Raw genomic sequence first — 17,712 nt, 5'->3', positions numbered from 1 at the left:
AATGGGCCTCTCTTTCCAGTGATGGCCGACTAGGCCATCTTTCGATACATATGCAGCTACAGACAAGAGCTTCGGGGTACTGGTTAGTTCATCATGTTGTTCCAACTTCAGGGTTGCAGATCCCTTTAGCTCCTTGGGTACTTTCTCTAGCTTCTCCATTGGGAGCCCTGTGATCCATCCAATAGCTGACAGTGAGCACCCACTTCTGTGTTTGTTTGGCCCCGGCATAGTTTCACAAGAGAGAGCTATATCTGGGTCCTTTCAGCAAAATCTTGTATGCAATGGTGTCAGCGTTTGGAAGCTGATTATGGAATGGATCTCTGGATATGGCAGTCTCTAGATGGTCTATCCTTTCATCACAGCTCCAAACTTTGTCTCTGTAACTCCTTCCATGGGTGTTTTGTTCCCAATTCTAAGAAGGGGCACAGTGTCCACACTTTGGTCTTCATTCCTCTTGAGTTTCATGCGTTTAGCAAATTGTATCTTATATCTTGGGTATTCTAAGTTTTGGGCTAATATCCACTTATCAGTGAATACATATTGTGTGAGTTCTTTTGTGATTGTGTTACCTCACTCAAGATGATGCCCTCCAGGTCCATCCATTTGGCTAGGAATTTCATAAATTCATTCTTTTTAATAGCTAAGTAGTACTCCATTGTGTAAATGTACCATATTTTCTGTATCCATTCCTCTGTTGAGGGTCATCTGGGTTCTTTCCAGCTTCTGGCTATTATAAATAGGGCTGCTATGAACATAGTGGAGCATGTGTCCTTCTTACCGGTTGGGACATCTTCTGGATATATGCCCAGGAGAGGTATTGCTGGATCCTCTGGAAGTACTATGTCCAATTTTCTGAGGAACTGCCAGACTGATTTCCAGAGTGGTTCTACAAGCTTGCAATCCCACCAACAATGGAGGAGTGTTCCTCTTTCTCCACATCCTCACCTGAATTTTTCATCCTAGCCATTCTGACTGGGATTCGGTTAGCAAGAATTTTATTGAGTATTTTTGCATTGATATTCATAAGGGAAATTGGTCTGAAGTTCTCTATCTTTGTTGGGTCTTTCTGTGGTTTAGGTATCAGAGTAATTGTGGCTTCACAGAATGAATTGGGTAGAGTACCTTCTGTTTCTATTTTGTGGAATAGTTTGTGAAGAACTGGAATTAGATCTTCTTTGAAGGTCTGATAGAACTCTGCAGTAAACCCATCTGGTTCTGGGCTTTTTTTTTTTTTTTGGTTGGGATACTATTAATGACTGCTTCTATTTCTTTAGGGGATATAGGACTGTTTAGATCATTATTCTGATTCTGATTTAACTTTGGTACCTGATATTGGTCTAGAAACTTGTCCATTTCATCCTGGTTCTCCAGTTTTGTTAAGTATAGCCTTTTGTAGAAGGACCTGATGGTGTTTTGGATTTCTTCAGGATCTGTTGTTATGTCTCCCTTTTCATTTCTGATTTTGTTAATTAGGATGCTTTCCCTGTGCCCTCTAGTGAGTCTGGCTAAGGGTTTATCTATCTTGTTGATTTTCTCAAAGAACCAGCTCCTCGTTTGGTTCATCCTTCTTGTTTCCACTTGGTTGATTTCGCCCCTGAGTTTGATTATTTCCTGTTGTCTACTCCTCTTGGGTGAATTTGCTTCCTTTTGTTTTAGAGCTTTTAGGTGTGTTGTCAAGCTGCTAGTGTGCTCTCTCTAGTTTCTTTTTGGAGGCACTCAGAGCTATGAGCTTTCCTCTTAGAAATGCTTTCATTGTGTCCCATAAGTTTGGGTGTGCTGTGGCTTCATTTTCATTAAACTCTAAAAAGTCTTTAATTTCTTTCTTTATTCCTTCCTTGACCAAGGTATCATTGAGGAGGGTGTTGTTCACTTTCCACTTGAATGTTGGCTTTCTATTATTTATGTTGTTATTGAAGATCAGCCTTAGTCCATGGTGATCTCATAGGATGCACGGGACAATTTCAATATTTTTGTATCTGTTGAGGCCTGTTTTGTGACCAATTATATGGTTAATTTTGGAGAAGGTACCATGAGGTGCTGAGAAGAAGGTATATCCGTTTGTTTTAGGATAAAATGTTCTGTAGGTATCTGTTAAATCCATTTGTTTCATAACTTCTGTTAGTTTCACTGTTTAGTTTCCGTTTCCACGATCTGTCCATTGATGAATGTGGTGTGTTGAAATCTCCCACTATTATTGTGTGAGGTGCAATGTGTGCTTTGAGCTTTACTAAAGTTTCTTTAATGAATGTGGCTGCCCTTGCATTTGGAGCATAGATATTCAGAATTGAGAGTTCCTCTTAGAAGACTTTACCTTTGATGAGTATGAAGTGTCCCTCCTTGTCTTTTTTGATAACTTTGGATTGGAAGTCGATTTTATTCGATATTAGAATAGCTACTCCAGCTTGTTTCTTCAGACTATTTGCTTGGAAAATTGTTTTCCACCCTTTTACTCTGAGGTAGTGTCTGTCTTTTTCCCTGAGATGGGTTTCCTGTAAGCAGCAAAATGTTGGGTTCTGATTGTGTAGCCAGTCTGTTAGTCTATGTCTTTTTATTGGGGAACTGAGTCCATTGATATTAAGAGATATTAAAGAAAAGTAATTGTTGCTTCCTATTATTTTTGTTGTTAGAGTTGGCATTCTGTTCTTGTGGCTGTCTTCTTTTAGGTTTGTTGAAGGATTACTTTCTTGCTTTTTCTAGGGTGTGGTTTCTGTCCTTGTATTGTTTTTTGTTGTTGTTGTTGTTGTTGTTGTTGTTGTTATCCTATGAAGGGCTGAATTCGTGGAAAGATAATGTGTGAATTTGGTTTTGTCATGGAATACTTTGGTTTCTTCATCTATGGTAATTGAAAGTTTGGCTGGGTATAGTAGCCTGGGCTGGCATTTGTGTTCTCTTAGTGTCTGTATAACATCTGTCCAGGATCTTCTGGCTTTCATAGTCTCTGGTGAAAGTCTGGTGTAATTCTAATAAGCCTGCCTTTATATGTTACTTGACCTTTTTCCCTTACTGCTTTTAATATTCTATCTTTATTTAGTGTATTTGTTGTTCTCATTACTATGTGTTGGGAGGAATTTCTTTTCTGGTCCAGTCTATTTGGAGTTCTGTAGGCTTCTTGTATGTTCATGGGCATCTCTTTCTTTGGGTTTGGGAAGTTTTCTTCTATAATTTTGTTGACAATATTTGCTGGCCCTTTAAGTTGAAAATGTTCATTCTCATCTACTCCTATTATCTGTAGATTTGGTCTTCTCTTGTGTCCTGGATTTCCTGGATGTTTTGACTTAGGATCTTTTTGCATTTTGCATTTTCTTTGATTGTTGTGCCCATGTTCTCTATGGAATCTTCTGCACTCTTCTATCTCTTGTATTCTGTTGCTGATGCTCGCATCTATGGTTCCAGATTTCTTTCCTAGGGTTTCTATCTCCAGCTTTGCCTCACTTTGGGTTTTCTTTATTGTATCTACTTCCCTTTTTAGGTCTTGCATTGTTTTGTTCAATTCCATCACCTGTTTGGTTGTGTTTTCCTGTTTTTCTTTAAGGACTTGTACCTCTTTAGCAGTATTCTCCTGTATTTCTTTAAGTGAGTTATTAAAGTCCTTCTTGATGTCCTCTACCATCATCATGAGATATGATTTTAAATCCGGGTCTAGCTTTTCAGGTGTGTTGGGGTATCCAGGACTGGCTGAGGTGGGAGTGCTGGGTTCTGATGATGCTGAGTGGTCTTGGTTTCTGTCAGTAAGATTCTTACGTTTGCATTTAGCAATCTTGTAATCTCTGGAGTTAGTTGTTATAGTTGTCTTTTGTTAGAGCTTGTTCCTCCTGCGAGTCTGTTAGCCTCTATCAGCAGACCTATGAGACTAGCTCTTTCCTGAGTTTCAGTGGTCAGAGTACTCTCTGCAGGCAAGCTCTCCTCTTGCAGGGAAGGTGCACAGATATCTGGCTTTCAAACCTGCCTCCTGGCAGAAGATGAAGGCCCGAAACAGGGCCTGTCCCAGAAGCTGTTAGCTTCTGTAGTTCACACTCTCATGTGTGCAGACTAATCTCTGAGGGATCCAGGAACCAAGATGGCTCCCCCAGGTGCTCCGGCAAAGCCCTCCTAGGTGGGGTGGACACCTCTCCTCTGGCAGGGAAGGTGCCCCAATGTCTGGAGCCCAAAATGGGGTCTTTCCCAGAAGCTGTGTCGCTTTGCTTCTGCCTGTCCCAGAAGCTGTTAGCTTCTGTAGTCCACACTCTCACCTGCGCAGACTATTCTCTGAGGGATCCGAGGACCAAGATGGATCTACTTACTTTTTAAGTGCTAATTTAGCAAACCTCCTTTTCCTAAATGTTTCAAATAATTTGGGTTAAGAATTAAGTCTTTGTCATTTATTTTAAATGAGCAATAAAAGAAATAATCACCTTATCATGCCACATAAAGCTACAAGTACAAGACCATTTTAAAAAGTAGTTTTGAAGCATTTAGGTAAAACAGTAAACTGGAATGGAGTTAGAAATAGGTTCTATAAGCCAGCCATAATGGAGCATGCTTTTAACCTCAGCACTCAGGAGGCACATGCAGGTAGATCCAAGTTCAAGGCCAGTCTTGACTATAGAGCAAGATCCAGGACAACCTGGGCTCTACAGAGAATCCTTGAGAAAAATAAAAGCAAAAATTAAACAAAAGGGTACATTAAGCTAGGCATAATCGCATAATGGCATTCAATTCCTGTGGCAGAGGTATGTAGATTTCTATGAGTTCCAAGCTAGCCTGATCTACACAGTGAGTTCTAGGATAGCCAAGGGTATAGAGAGACTCTGTCTCAAAAATAAGAGAAATAGACTCCATAAAGCATATACTTTAAAAAGTCTATGCAGTGGGCTCTCATCAAGTAAGAGCATTTTCTGCTTTTACAGAGTTCCTGGGTTAGCTTACCAGTACCCACATTAACATGGCAGGCAGCTCACAACTTCCTATAATTTCAGTTCCAGAGAATTCAACACTATTCTGACCTCTGTGGGTTCCAACCATATACATATATATATACTCAGGTGCATACATGTAAAATTATGCAGATGTATTCAGATTAACTATTGTTCATGTCTGTATATAATGGTAGCAAAAAATATCTTATTAGTCACTTTATGAATGGAAGTTAAATTCACAATGATATTCTTAATTATCTGAACAATGTCCATCTTCTTTCCATCAAACTAGGTTAGATACAAACAGTAAGTGAAACTTTACAAAACCCAAGTCTGATCCTTACCATTTGTACATAGAGAGCGCTCCAACTTAGCGTGTGTTTGTTCCACATATCGGACATGGAGATTCTCCTTCCTTCGTAGCCGGTTAATGCCAGAAAAGGAAAAGGATGTTACTGGTGAGTCTGGAATAATGTTTTCCTCACATGCAAGTTCAGCTACTTGATCCTGTTGACCATTTCTAGTGCAAAATGACAGATAAAAAGAAAATGAATTCTGTAAATATTTATTAAAATGTCTACGGAATAATGTGTAACTACAATAGAACACAAACACCAAAATATCAGAGATGTTATCCCTTGCATCTAATGCTCTAAACTCAGGGAATCGAGATGTATGCAAATAAGTTTGTACAAAGTGGGGAATATTAGTAGAATTCTTGACCCAAACTGTTTGAAATATTTGGAATTTCAGAGCGGAATGGGAAATTTAACAGCTGTGTACAAGACTGACTGGAATAGGAAGAAAGGGGGAGACAGCAATCAGACAGTCATTGTAAAAGAACAGGTCAGATTCTGTGATTTGAACTGTAATCCTCACGTATGAAAGGAACTGAATGTTGTAGAAGAATCAACATGACTCAGTAAATGACACACAGGATGATAATGCTGACAGGAAAACTGTCAAATTCTCCATGAATTATCCAAAATGCTATGTGTATGACTTTAATTATTATAGTTGTGTGAAATATTATTACTGTCATCTTGCAATTGTGAAATAAAGAGGTAGAAGTAAAGTAACTTATTCCAATAGTAAAAGAGCTAGGATTGGAATTCAGCATAGACTCTGGAGGCTCATTATTAACCCAGTGACAAGTTATTCTTAGTATATAGGTCCTGAGTCTAAAGACCAACCCATGAGGCTTCTGTCCCTGCTTCTGTTAAGCTCTGCTTAGCATCTTCTCTCAACACTGCAGTTTACAACAGTCCTACTAAACCTGAAGTCATAGCTGCTGAATCTGATTGAAACCCTGCCACATCTTTCCACTTCATTAAGAATACAAGCCAAAGTTTTCTGACTAACCCACAAGAACCCATGTGCTCTCTCCTCCACTAACTGTACTCTACACTCTCTTCCCTGAGGTTCCCCAGCATGCCAAGTGTATTCCTGTCTTCAGCTCACTGTTCTAGCTATGCCATGGGCAGTGCCCTTGCCCACATCATTACTGTATTTTTATAAGGTAGGAACTAACTTATGCAGCCCAAGATGGTTTCACACTTGCTATCCTCCTGCCTCAGCTTCTTGAGTGCTGGGATTACAGGCGTGCTTCACTGTGCTTGGCTTGTGCTAAAATTTTAATATAAAATTGCAACCCCTTCCCATAACTTAGTCTCCTTCCTATTCCATTAATTTTTATCTATTTTAAAGATGCTGTCTATCGAAGTATGTAACTTGTGATGTTATTGATTACCAATTATAATACAAGACATAAAAGAGCAAGGACCTTTGACTTATAATCACAAAAGCAAGTATGTAAGAGGCACTACATAAGATGTGTTGAGTGAATGAACATGAGACATTTTCAGGTTTCACTAAAGAAATATTTGTGCTGATCTCAGTAACTGTGCTTGCCTAACTCGATTCAAGACCAAATGACACCAATCAAAAATTTGGATCGAACTGTATTACTTAATGACCTATGCCAAACCATTGTTGATCTTATTAACTAATCAATAGAACTATTCTGTCAGTCATTTAATTTTTGATAAAACCAAACTAATTATTTCATTTGAAAATTAATTTGTCATATGACTTCAAATACTATATAAGAATTTTATAAACTATGATTACCAGAGGTTGGTAGAAGGCTGGCAAGACATTTCAGTAGGAAAACCTGAGTTTGCACTCCTGAAAACATGTAAAGATGAAAGGAGAGAAATGACTGCACAAAGCTGTCCTCTGCCTCCACAGGTGTACCATGGCACACATATTCATATATACATATCATGGACACACAGACTACATTTGTTTAAAAATAAAAATTAATCCAAGACAAAAAAATGTTTCCTAACAAATATTTATACTTTAATTTCCTGAATAATGTCAGTATTATTTGTTATCTATAATTCTGTAATGTATGGTACGAGACAAGCAAATATCTAGTTAATTTTTTCTAAATGACAAGAATGACTGTGTGTATATACACACACGCATACCCATATATGTGTGTGTGTGTGTGTGTGTGTGTGTATCATGTTTTGGTATGTTTATGCTGTGGAATGATTAAATTAAGCCAACTAATAAATTTACTTCATAAACCTATTTTATAAAGTAAAACATTTAAAACCTATATTTCTACCAAGCTTTAAGTATACAGTATGTTCTTGTTTTGGTCATCATTCTGGGCAATGTATTAAACATGTAATTTTTAATAAATTAATAGTACTCTTACTCTATAAATACAGAAGTCATATAAGAAAGTCTTGCAGGTTAATAGAGTGTAACACTTCTATGACTTGGCCTGAACTAGTCACAGCACTGTTTGCTTTCTCATTAGTCATAAAAATATAACCTGAAACATAAATGAGTCACAAGGAGAAAATTAATTCTTGGCAGGGTCTATTTACAAGGGGTTAGGAATTGTACAAGAGAAAAAAAAATTCCCCAAACAAAACACAAACCAGCTCCATGTAGCAGTGCATGACTACGTAAATGAGTACAAATTTTATCTTCTTTGGTCATAGAAGACAGGTACCACGTAAAAGCACAGATTCTGTCTTACCCAAGTTAATTCTTTAAAACATTAGGTTACACGCTGATTTTCTGAGAAAAATTAAGAGTTTCTGTCTTACTTCAGTTGATATGTACTTGCCACCTTCCTTTAGCTTCTCCTTCCAATAACGTTAGAGGGTTTGCTATTGTTTTATTTGTAGCCTGTCTCTTAAAACTCTCATAAAAACTGTGTTAGCTGTTTTTTCTCAATTATTTGTGAGGACCCAGGGTTTCTCTTCATAAGGAGTTTACATTAAATATTTTTTTAATTTAGCCTTCCCATCTCTACTTTGTTAAAACATAATTTAAACCCACTAAAGCCATGTTACAGCCACCAAACGTATTTAAAAGTTCTCATTTTCTTTTTTTTTTTTTAAATGTCAGCATGACTTTCTCTTTTTTTTTTTTTTTTTTTAAGATTTTTTTATTTATTATATATAAGTACACTGTAGCTGTCTTCAGACACTCCAGAAGAGGGCACCAGATCTCGTTGTGGATGGTTGTGAGCCACCATGTGGTTGCTGGGATTTGAACTCTGGACCTTCGGAAGAGCAGTCGGGTGCTCTTACCCACTGAGCCATCTCACCAGCCCCCAAAGTTCTCATTTTCAAAGGGGAAGATTTCTTCAAGTACAAACAATGAAATACCTTAATCCTTCAGAGCCTATAAGTTTATCATATAAATAAATCAAAGGCTAATTTTTAAAAGTAGGGTTATTAGAACTATGTTCTTAAAGAATGCTTCACTGAGTATCTGGCTAACAGGAAATCTGAAAAGTGACCCCCTTGATACCCTCTCACTGTAAACAATAAACAAAAAAGAAACCCAAACTTAGCATGAACACAGACTCCAGTCACAGGTCTTTATTAGTTGCCTCAGGGCTTTAACTGTAGGCTTACTTTGCTCAACATTTTACTAATAAGCTTGATACAAGGAACTGACAGAAGCCACTTAAACCTGTGAAAGCCATAAGGCTAAGGGAATAAAAACTATTAGTGGGAAAAGCAGCATATGGGAACCACCCTGACCTAGAATTATGAAGCAAGCCTAGAAATATGCAACAGAACAAGAATAAATGCTAGTGGGCCACCAAGATGGCTTAGCCAGGAAAGATGCCGTCACTAAGCCTGACAACCTGAGTTTGATCCCTGGGATTCACACAATGGAAAGTAAGTTATCCTATCATTACTACACACATGTTCTCTCTCCCTGTCTCTGTCTCTCTGTCTCTGTCTCTCTCTCTCTCTCTGACACACACACAGTTTCAGAGAATGAGAGTCCATAACTCTTACGGTAGGGAGCATGGCAGCAGGTGGGCGGGCAGGTGTAAAGCAGAAGCTGAGAACTTACATTTTGAGACACAACCATGAGGTGAGAGAATGTGAGACCGACACACTCCAACAAGGTTACCACTTCCAAGAAGGCCAATCTTTCCCAAACAGTTCTACCAAATAGAGATCAAATATCAAATATATAAGGCTATGGGACTCCTTCTCATTAAACCACCACACATACAAATGTAGTTTAAAAACCAGGAATAAGGGGCTTGAGAGATGGATCAGCGGTTAAGAGCACTGACTGCTCTTCCAGAGGTCCTGAGTTCAAATCCCAGCAACCACATGGTGGCTCACAACCATCCATAAGTAATGAGATCTGACTCCCTCTTCTGGAGTGTCTAAAGACAGCTACAGTGAACTTACATATAATAAATAAATAAATCTTTAAAAAAAAGGAATAAATGTGTACGAAGAGATAAAATGTGTCCTTTGCCATGTATAGGGTGGCACTATATTATAAATAAGCTGTGGTTAACTCAAAACTACAAAGAAAGGGTATTTTATTTAAGTCTAGGGTGTGGGACAACTAGCTTCTCTGTCCAGTTACCCTGAATAAGTTATTTAACCTTCCTGAGCTCCATTTTTTTAATTGGTTGAATAGGTATGCTATTGTACTTTCCTGTTTTCTTTTTATTTTTTATTAGATATTTTCTTCAAATTTTTATTAGATATTTTCTTCAAATTTCAAATTTCTTAGTTTTCCATCCCCACATTCCCTATCCCCTCTCCCCTCCCCCTGCTCCCCAACCCACCCACTCCCATTCCCAGTCCTGGCATTCCCCTATACTGGGGCATAGAACCTTCACAGGACCAAGGTCCTCTCCTCCCTTTGATGACCAACAAGGCCATCCTCTGCTACATATGCAGCTAGAGCCATGAGTCCCACCATGTGCTTTCTTTGGTTGGTGGTTTAGTCCCAGGAAGCTCTGTGGGTACTGGTTAGTTCATATTAATGTTCCTCCTAAGGGGCTTCAGACCCCTTCAGCTCCTTGGGTACTTTCTCTAGCTCCTTCATTAGGGACCCTGTGCTCCGTCCTATGGATGATTGTGAGCATCCACTTCTGTTTCTTTTTATGGGAGATCTGTAAAAAAGAAATTACCTAGTTCCTCAAATGTAGGTACAAAAATGCTACCTCACAAAGCAGCCATATGAGCTAGGGAGATGGCTTCGTGAGTTAACTGTTTGCTGTACAAATATGAAGATCTAAGCTTGGATCCCTAGAACCCACATAAAGCTGAACACAGTACATGTGTTTGTCAGGATTCCTAATATAATATTGGATTTATCCCTAGGAACTCATAAGCAAGCTAACCTGGTAAAAGTATCCATGACTAAGAGATCCTGCTTCAATTCAAACAGGATAGAAGAGGACAAATACCCAAGGTTGTCTTCTGACATCTACAGTCAAATAATTACAGGTTTCTTCAAAGAACTATTAAACTACAGGCTTCTGCAAAGAACTATTAAGCATATTGTCGAAGTCCTGCATTTATATTTCAAATAACAAATCTGCAAGTAGAGGGCAGAGAAAAGATAAAATGTTTGTCTGTCTTTACTTAATACTGGCCACACACACATAAGTAAAAAGAAACAAAGATGAAGAGTTGGTAACTTTGCTTTGTATTTAGCTCCTAGCTGAGTCATTAATTAAGGTTCAAGCAAAAAAGTCAAAAAGGCACTTTGAAGAGTCTTCATGAAGAATAGCTAACAAATCAAAAGTAAGGTGAGCCAGGGCAGTTGTTTTAAGGTATATAAAGTGTAGTCAAGTAAAAGAAGAAGTAGTCAAGTTTCAGATGGTCCCAGAATGTAAAGCTGGAATCAACAGCGTGATTCTAAACAAGCCTAGAAAACACTTTAAAATTTCATCTTGCTAAAATATATCCTCCAGGGAAACAGTGAACTTGCACATAAACTATTCAAACAGTGGGTGAAGAAGTCATACAACAGTTCACTTTCAGAGGCAATAGAATGAATCCTCTGAAATCCTTATGCAGACTCCTTTGCTCAACTTCCCAATGTAAAGAACCTCAAAATCCAGCTTACTTCAGTATTTACTTTCTGTGAATGAGAGATGGCTCGTCTTTCCCACTGAATAGTCCCTATTGTTGTTTCACTTAATAATTATCTTGCCACATAGGAAATCTGTAACATTAAGTCCAGCTCAAGTGAGTTAAGAATTAAGTCACTGTTTTCTGAAATTTAGGGGAATTTCAGGTAGTCATGGCATGACCCTATGGTGTGGGCAGTCAGAGGAAATGCTGTTGCCTACAAAGAGGATACTTGTTATTTTAAAGCTTCTAACTAAAGGGAGAATGAGTTGAAGAAAGCAAGTTATGAGAAAGGTGGCTCAAGACATTATTATCTGAAATTTTAGAAAACTGTGGAAAGCTACCAGATTATTTCCTATACTGTTTGGATCAAGCTTATCCTAAACAAAACACTCATACTTTGAATTTGCCTATGTAACAGGTCTTTATTGTAGTGTTTGCTATTTTTTTAAGCAAGATCAACGACCAACAGGCAGAGTCTCTGTATTTGAGAACACTAAAAATAAATCCTATACTAATTAGAATTAACATTTAAATATTTATTTAGTGTGTGTGTGTGTGTGTGTGTGTGTGTGTGTATGCATGTGTAACACATACACACAGGAGCCTGTGGAGGTCAGAAAAGAGCACTGGATCTCCTGGAACTGGAGTTACAGGCAATTGTGAGCAGCCTTAAAAGTGCTAGGAACTGAACTTAGGTACTCTGCAAGAATTGTAAGTGATCTTAACCACTGAGTCTCTTCTACAGGCTAAGAATTAATTTTTCTATTAGCAAATGGCAATTTAATTTCAATATACTTAACACACTCATGACTTTCAGGCAATCACCCACTTAATTTTGTATTATCTCTATACACTTAGTATCTTATCTATTGGAATTTAAAAATATAAAGAAGACTGATATGTCCAAGGCTTAATGTATCATAAGCTACATGTGCTAAATCAATGCTGTAATAAATATATGTCAACAATAACTTATCTGAAATTCTTGTAAGCAAGTAATATTCAGATTTGTTTTTTAATGAAAATATACAGTACACAGATTATAGCACATGCAGTAGAAGCTGGAGACACCATTCACAATAGATACTTTGACACGCTGACTGCCAACCATGTGACTACTCTCACATGGAATAAGAGAAATAAAGACTATAAATAGCATTCTGGCGGTTGAAATAAATATAGATTGTCAATTAACATATGGGATAAGTGAAAACAACTTTGAGACTTTGGAACCATATATAGATGCCAGCTATGTGTTCTAACTTCTTTTCATCAGAGAGAATGAGTCAACAAGAATGTTCGAATTTTCACACATTCATTATAGACTCAATTTTCCCTCTATAGATTCTTAGTAGACTGAACACATGGGACAAATGGCAAAACTCTACTGGATATCCATTAGCTAAAAGTATACTGTTAAAATAGGTTCACCTCTAAGACATAACCACTAAGACACCAAATCGCATGCCATCTGCACAGTCTTGAGTTTTTGCAGATGCTTATTTAAATACAACAGCATATTTAAGAATTCTGTAATACTATGAGTACTACCCTGAATCCAAAAGTTTATAAAATTACAGAAGCAGTCATTTGGTGTGCCTGTTGTCCTAGCTAACTGGTAGGACAAATGCTTGAGCTCACAATCTCAAAGCCACTTGGATAACAAATGTAGTAAAACCCAAGTCTCCACTTCAAAAGTTGAAATACAAACCAACAAAAATCTCTAAATAAAAACAACATAACTTTACATAAGTGGTATCTTACTTAGGGTTTCTATTGCTGTGATAAAACACCATGATCAAGGCCAGGCATGGTGGCACATCCCAGAACTTGGGAGGCAGAGGCAGGTGGATCTCTGTGAGTTTGAAGCCAGCCTGGTCTACATTACTAATTCCAGGACAGCCAAGGCGACAGACAAAGAAACCCTGTCTCAAAAAAGCAAAAACAAAACAAACCAAACAAAAACCCCATCATGATCAAAAGCAACTTGGGGAGGAGGCAAGGGTTCCTTTCAGTTTACATAGCCTAGTAACACAATGAAGGGAAATCAAAGCAGGAACCAGAAGCATGAAATTGGATGCGAGACCATGTAAGTAAGCGAGACCATGTAAGTAAGTGCTGCTTCGTGGCTTCTCTTCATCACTTGCTCAGTCTGCTTTCTTTGACTATCCAGGACCATCATCTATAAGTGTAGCATCATCTAGAATAGTCTCAGCTTTCCCACACATCAATCATTAATCAAGAAAATGTCCCTCAGGCTTGAATGGGGGTACTACTTTCTCAACTAAAGTTTCTGCTTCCCAAATGACTCTAACCTGTGTCAAGGTAATGTGTGACTGGCAGCACAAGTGGGTCTAGTAAGTAAGCACTATTTCTACTCTGAAACTTGTCAGACCACATTAGAGAAAACAAACAAACAAACAAACAAACAAACAAACAAACAACTTTTTTTTTAACACATCTTGGGACAAGACAGTGTTGCATAGTGGAAAGAACAGACATTTTTCTGTCAGAAGATACAGGTTTGATTAATGGTCACGCTTTTTACTAGTGATGAAATCACACAGCAGTCATTTGCCTTTTTGAGCTTTGGTTCTCTCATCTGTAAAGTATAGATAATAAACTACTCTGCAGAATTAGGACTACTCTGTGGATTGGGAATAATACAAAACAGAAGACCAGGAGAGAGAATGCAGAGAAAATAAACAGTTATTTTTATTTCTACAGAGAGGGAAAGAAGAAATAAGAGGAGGGAAGGGAAGCTGTTTTATATGCCAACGAATTCTGCAAGAGGAAGTGCTTATTATGAAGCTTCTAGAACACTGGGAAAAGAAGCAAAAAACCTTAAACATCTGAACTAAATATGAAGTATTTAAATGATTTTTCCTGTTTATGTCATTATAAAACTTAACATGTTTTAAGATGCTGACAGTAGACCCCTAAAACATAAACAAAACTGCAGTTTCTTTGTATGTGAATGTAGCGCACTGCATAGTTTTAAAAGATGAAACTTGTGACTACACTTTCAGTTTGTACAACTAAGTACGATAAAAGCAAGAGAAGTAGGAGAGTCTGATGCAATGAGAAAGAATACTTACTCCATTTTCTGCTGCAGTTGTTCAGAAAGCTTTTTGTTTTCTTCTTGAAGAGTATTCTTTTCATTCACTTAATAACATGGAGGAGAAAGCATATTAATATTATGTCAGGCTCTTAAAATGTTAACAATTATGAAGAAATTAGGATTTTATTTCTTTTTTTGGTTGTTGTGGGTTTTTTTTTTTGAGACAATGTGTCACTCTGTACCCCAGGCTGATTTGGATCTCAGTATATAGGCCAGAATAGCTCCAACGATCACAGAAATCCTCCTGTCTCAACCAACCCCTAGAAAGGCACTGTTGGGATGTGAGCCATGACACCTGGCTCTGCAAACCTAAATCAGCATATGGGAACCACCCCAGCCTAGAATTAGGAAGCAAACCTAGAAAAATGCAACAGAACAAGAATAAATGTTAGTGGGCCACTGAGATAGATTTGTCTCTGTCCCCCTCCCTCTACATCCCTGGTACTAAGGTTGCAGACATGTGTTATAAAGTGGATTTTGGGCTCATGGTTTCAGATTCTCATGTTTGTACAGCAAACATTTTAACACGGAGCTATCTGTCCAGCCCAGGCTGAATTTTATACATTTGTCCCACCACATCCCTCTGTATATTGCTAGTGTATTAAAAAAAAAGGTCATCCTACAGAATGACTTCACATGGGTTAGGAGGTTAGGATAAACCTTGCTTCAGGTAACAAGCAAGATTTTCCTTTTTTTTTTTTTTAATTGAAAATACATTTTTTTTTCACATAATATACCCTGAGCAAGCCGCTGATTTAGGAGAATGGCAGAATGCCATTAGGAGTCATTGCTCTAGATTTTCTGTTTATCTTTGTTTGTTTTTTAAAGAAAAGTTGTATCTGATTTTATACCCTTGATCTCTAGGCTGTCTGGTCTCAGTTTCTTGGTCACCCAAGCAGTTTTGGGTATGGGCTTCATCTTGTGAGTAGGCCTTAAGTCAGATCAGTTATTGGTTGGATACCTCCACAAGCTTGTGCTACCACTGGTAAATCTTGTAGGCAAGGCACCACTGCAGACCAAAAGGTTTGTGGCTGGGTTGGTTTTTATATTTCTCCTTTGTTAGTGGGTTGATGGGGATTTCCATTGGCCAACAAATTAGTCAGATATAACCTAAGTCTGGTACTGGAAGCTTCATTTGGTGACAAGAGAAGTCCAGTTGGGGCTGTTTCTCCTGTATTATTTGACCATTTCATTTAGCTTACCTTCATATATGTTTATATTTTAGGAAGCTTCTACTGTATTAGGTTTCTATGCTACCCCTTAAATGGCCCTTAATTTTTAGCTGTCTCTTCCTGTAATCCCTTCCCCTGTCCACTTGACCCTCCTGTTCAGCTCCTACCCCAGTTCATCTATAACTGTCTGTTTCCCAGGTAGGTCTATCTGTCCCTTACTCTGTACCTAACCTCTGTGGCTCAGTGGGTTGCAGCTTGGCTATCACTGACCTAAGAGCTAATATCCACATATATGTGAATAATACTAGATTTGTTTTTCTGGGCCTGGAATACCTCATTCAGGATGATTTTGTTGCTTTCCCATTTATTTCCTTGTGAATATCATGATTTTATGTTTTTAATGGCTGAGTGATACTTCACTGTGTAAATTTACCACATGTACCACACTTTTCCAATTTATTTTTTAGGTTTATGTCCATATATTTCTTTTTTGTTTTTAAGTTCCAGATTCTCTTCAGAAGGTAGTTTACTCACTAAAAGAAATTAGTTAAGGTTTATAAGTTGTGGGCTGGTGAGATGGCTCAGTGGGTAAGAGCACCCGACTGCTCTTCTGAAGGTCCAGAGTTCAAATCCCAGCAACCACATGGTGGCTCACAACCATCCGTAACGAGATCTGGCGCCCTCTTCTGGAGTGTCTGAAGACAGCTACAATGTACTTACATATAATAAATAAATAAATCTTTAAAAAAAAAAAAGGTTTATAAGTTGTTATTCACTTAACAAACTTCTAGAATATGATTAACCTTTATTGGTAGAGGTTATTTTGCTGTGAACTAGATCTTCTGAGATCTAGTTCTCCTAGTTCAGTAATGCTTAGGCCATAGTAACATACAAAGTCACTGACAGGAACCCAGGGCTGCCTCCAATGGAGATTATATCCTGTAGTTATTTTTCTGCTTTATAAAAATTAAATAAGGACAGGAAGATGTAGTAAAGACATATTCAACATTTACACTTATAGTGGGATATATTTAAATTATTCATTAACAGGTATGATAAAGAAGAAAAACTGATTTTACAAATGAGCTTACAAGTATGTTTTTAACATTCAGCGTTATTATTTGTAGTGCTGGTCCTTGAACCCAGAGCCTTGGGAACACCACTAAACACTATTTTTTGTAATTACGCTTATTTCAAGGTAAGTGTCTAATATAACATATGAAAATTGGACTGATTAAGCCAGATGAAATTCGTTCTTGTTCTCAGTATGAATAATCAGCCTTCACTCCTTAATATTCTTTTTCCACTAGCATTATATAAAATTATCAGTTCATCAGGTACACAGAATTGGCACAATATGAAATGCAGTAATCAGTACCTAAGAGCAAGTTAATTTTGCACAATAACACTGATCTTGCAAACAAGAAAAGAGTCACAAGATATGCTCAGAAATATGCTTATTGTCTTAAGCTTGGTGAAATTTTAAAGGATAAAGTAAATGATATATAGATAGATAGATAGATCTATATATATGTGTGTGTATATATATATGTGTGTGTGTGTATAGAGAGAGATATACACATATATATATGTACACACACACATATATATACACACATACATACACTTTTGTGTCCAATTTCCTACTAAGATTAAATCTATAAAAGACACCTAAAGTTTAGAAAATGTTAGCAAGTTTTATCAACAGGACATTATGCTTTAAGCACATGGGGAATATGAAAGGGAACTCACTCAGCTCTGTAATAAGCTTAAGGTTCTGCTGTCGGATATTTTCAAACTCCTGCTGCTTTTTGTGCATATGCTCTTCAGTTACTGCACAGCGATCACACAATCCTGCTCTTAACCTGTGAAACAGAAATAAACATGTTTCATCTACTAAAGCCTATTTCCTTATCCAGAATGAGTATCCTGTTTTTCACATATTTGGGACTCTCTGGTGCGTCAGATTTTAGTTTCTTGGTTTTCATAGTATTTGCAGATACTCAATTCAAAACTCTAAAAAAATTTTTTCCTAAAGTCTAAAAATTGAAACGCTTATATCTAAAACTTTTGGAATGCTCACA

The 17,712-nt window shown here is 37.6% G+C and overlaps 1 protein-coding gene across 4 annotated transcripts in view; it reads right to left on the bottom strand.

Annotated features, from left to right (window-relative positions):
- Window positions 1–17,712, bottom strand: part of Rbbp8 (RB binding protein 8, endonuclease) — a 110,418-nt gene that overhangs the window by 34,628 nt on the left and 58,078 nt on the right. For 3 of the 4 annotated variants that reach the window (XM_029472024.2, XM_021150757.2, XM_029472025.2), the window contains exons 5-7: window positions 17,381–17,493; window positions 14,434–14,500; window positions 5,240–5,415 (exon numbers count right to left, since the gene is read on the bottom strand). In XM_029472024.2, coding sequence (XP_029327884.2) covers window positions 5,240–5,415; window positions 14,434–14,500; window positions 17,381–17,493 — 356 coding nt within the window. The remainder of the gene's footprint in view (window positions 1–5,239; window positions 5,416–14,433; window positions 14,501–17,380; window positions 17,494–17,712) is intronic. The other variant, XM_029472027.2, reaches the window with a different exon arrangement.

The sequence above is a fragment of the Mus caroli genome, unplaced genomic scaffold (assembly GCF_978045245.1).
Source record: "Mus caroli unplaced genomic scaffold, Mus_caroli_1 scaffold_19, whole genome shotgun sequence".
In the NCBI taxonomy this organism is placed as follows: Eukaryota; Metazoa; Chordata; class Mammalia; order Rodentia; family Muridae; genus Mus; species Mus caroli.
Note: the sequence above shows the minus strand (reverse complement) of the source record. Positions and strands in the feature narration are given on the sequence as shown.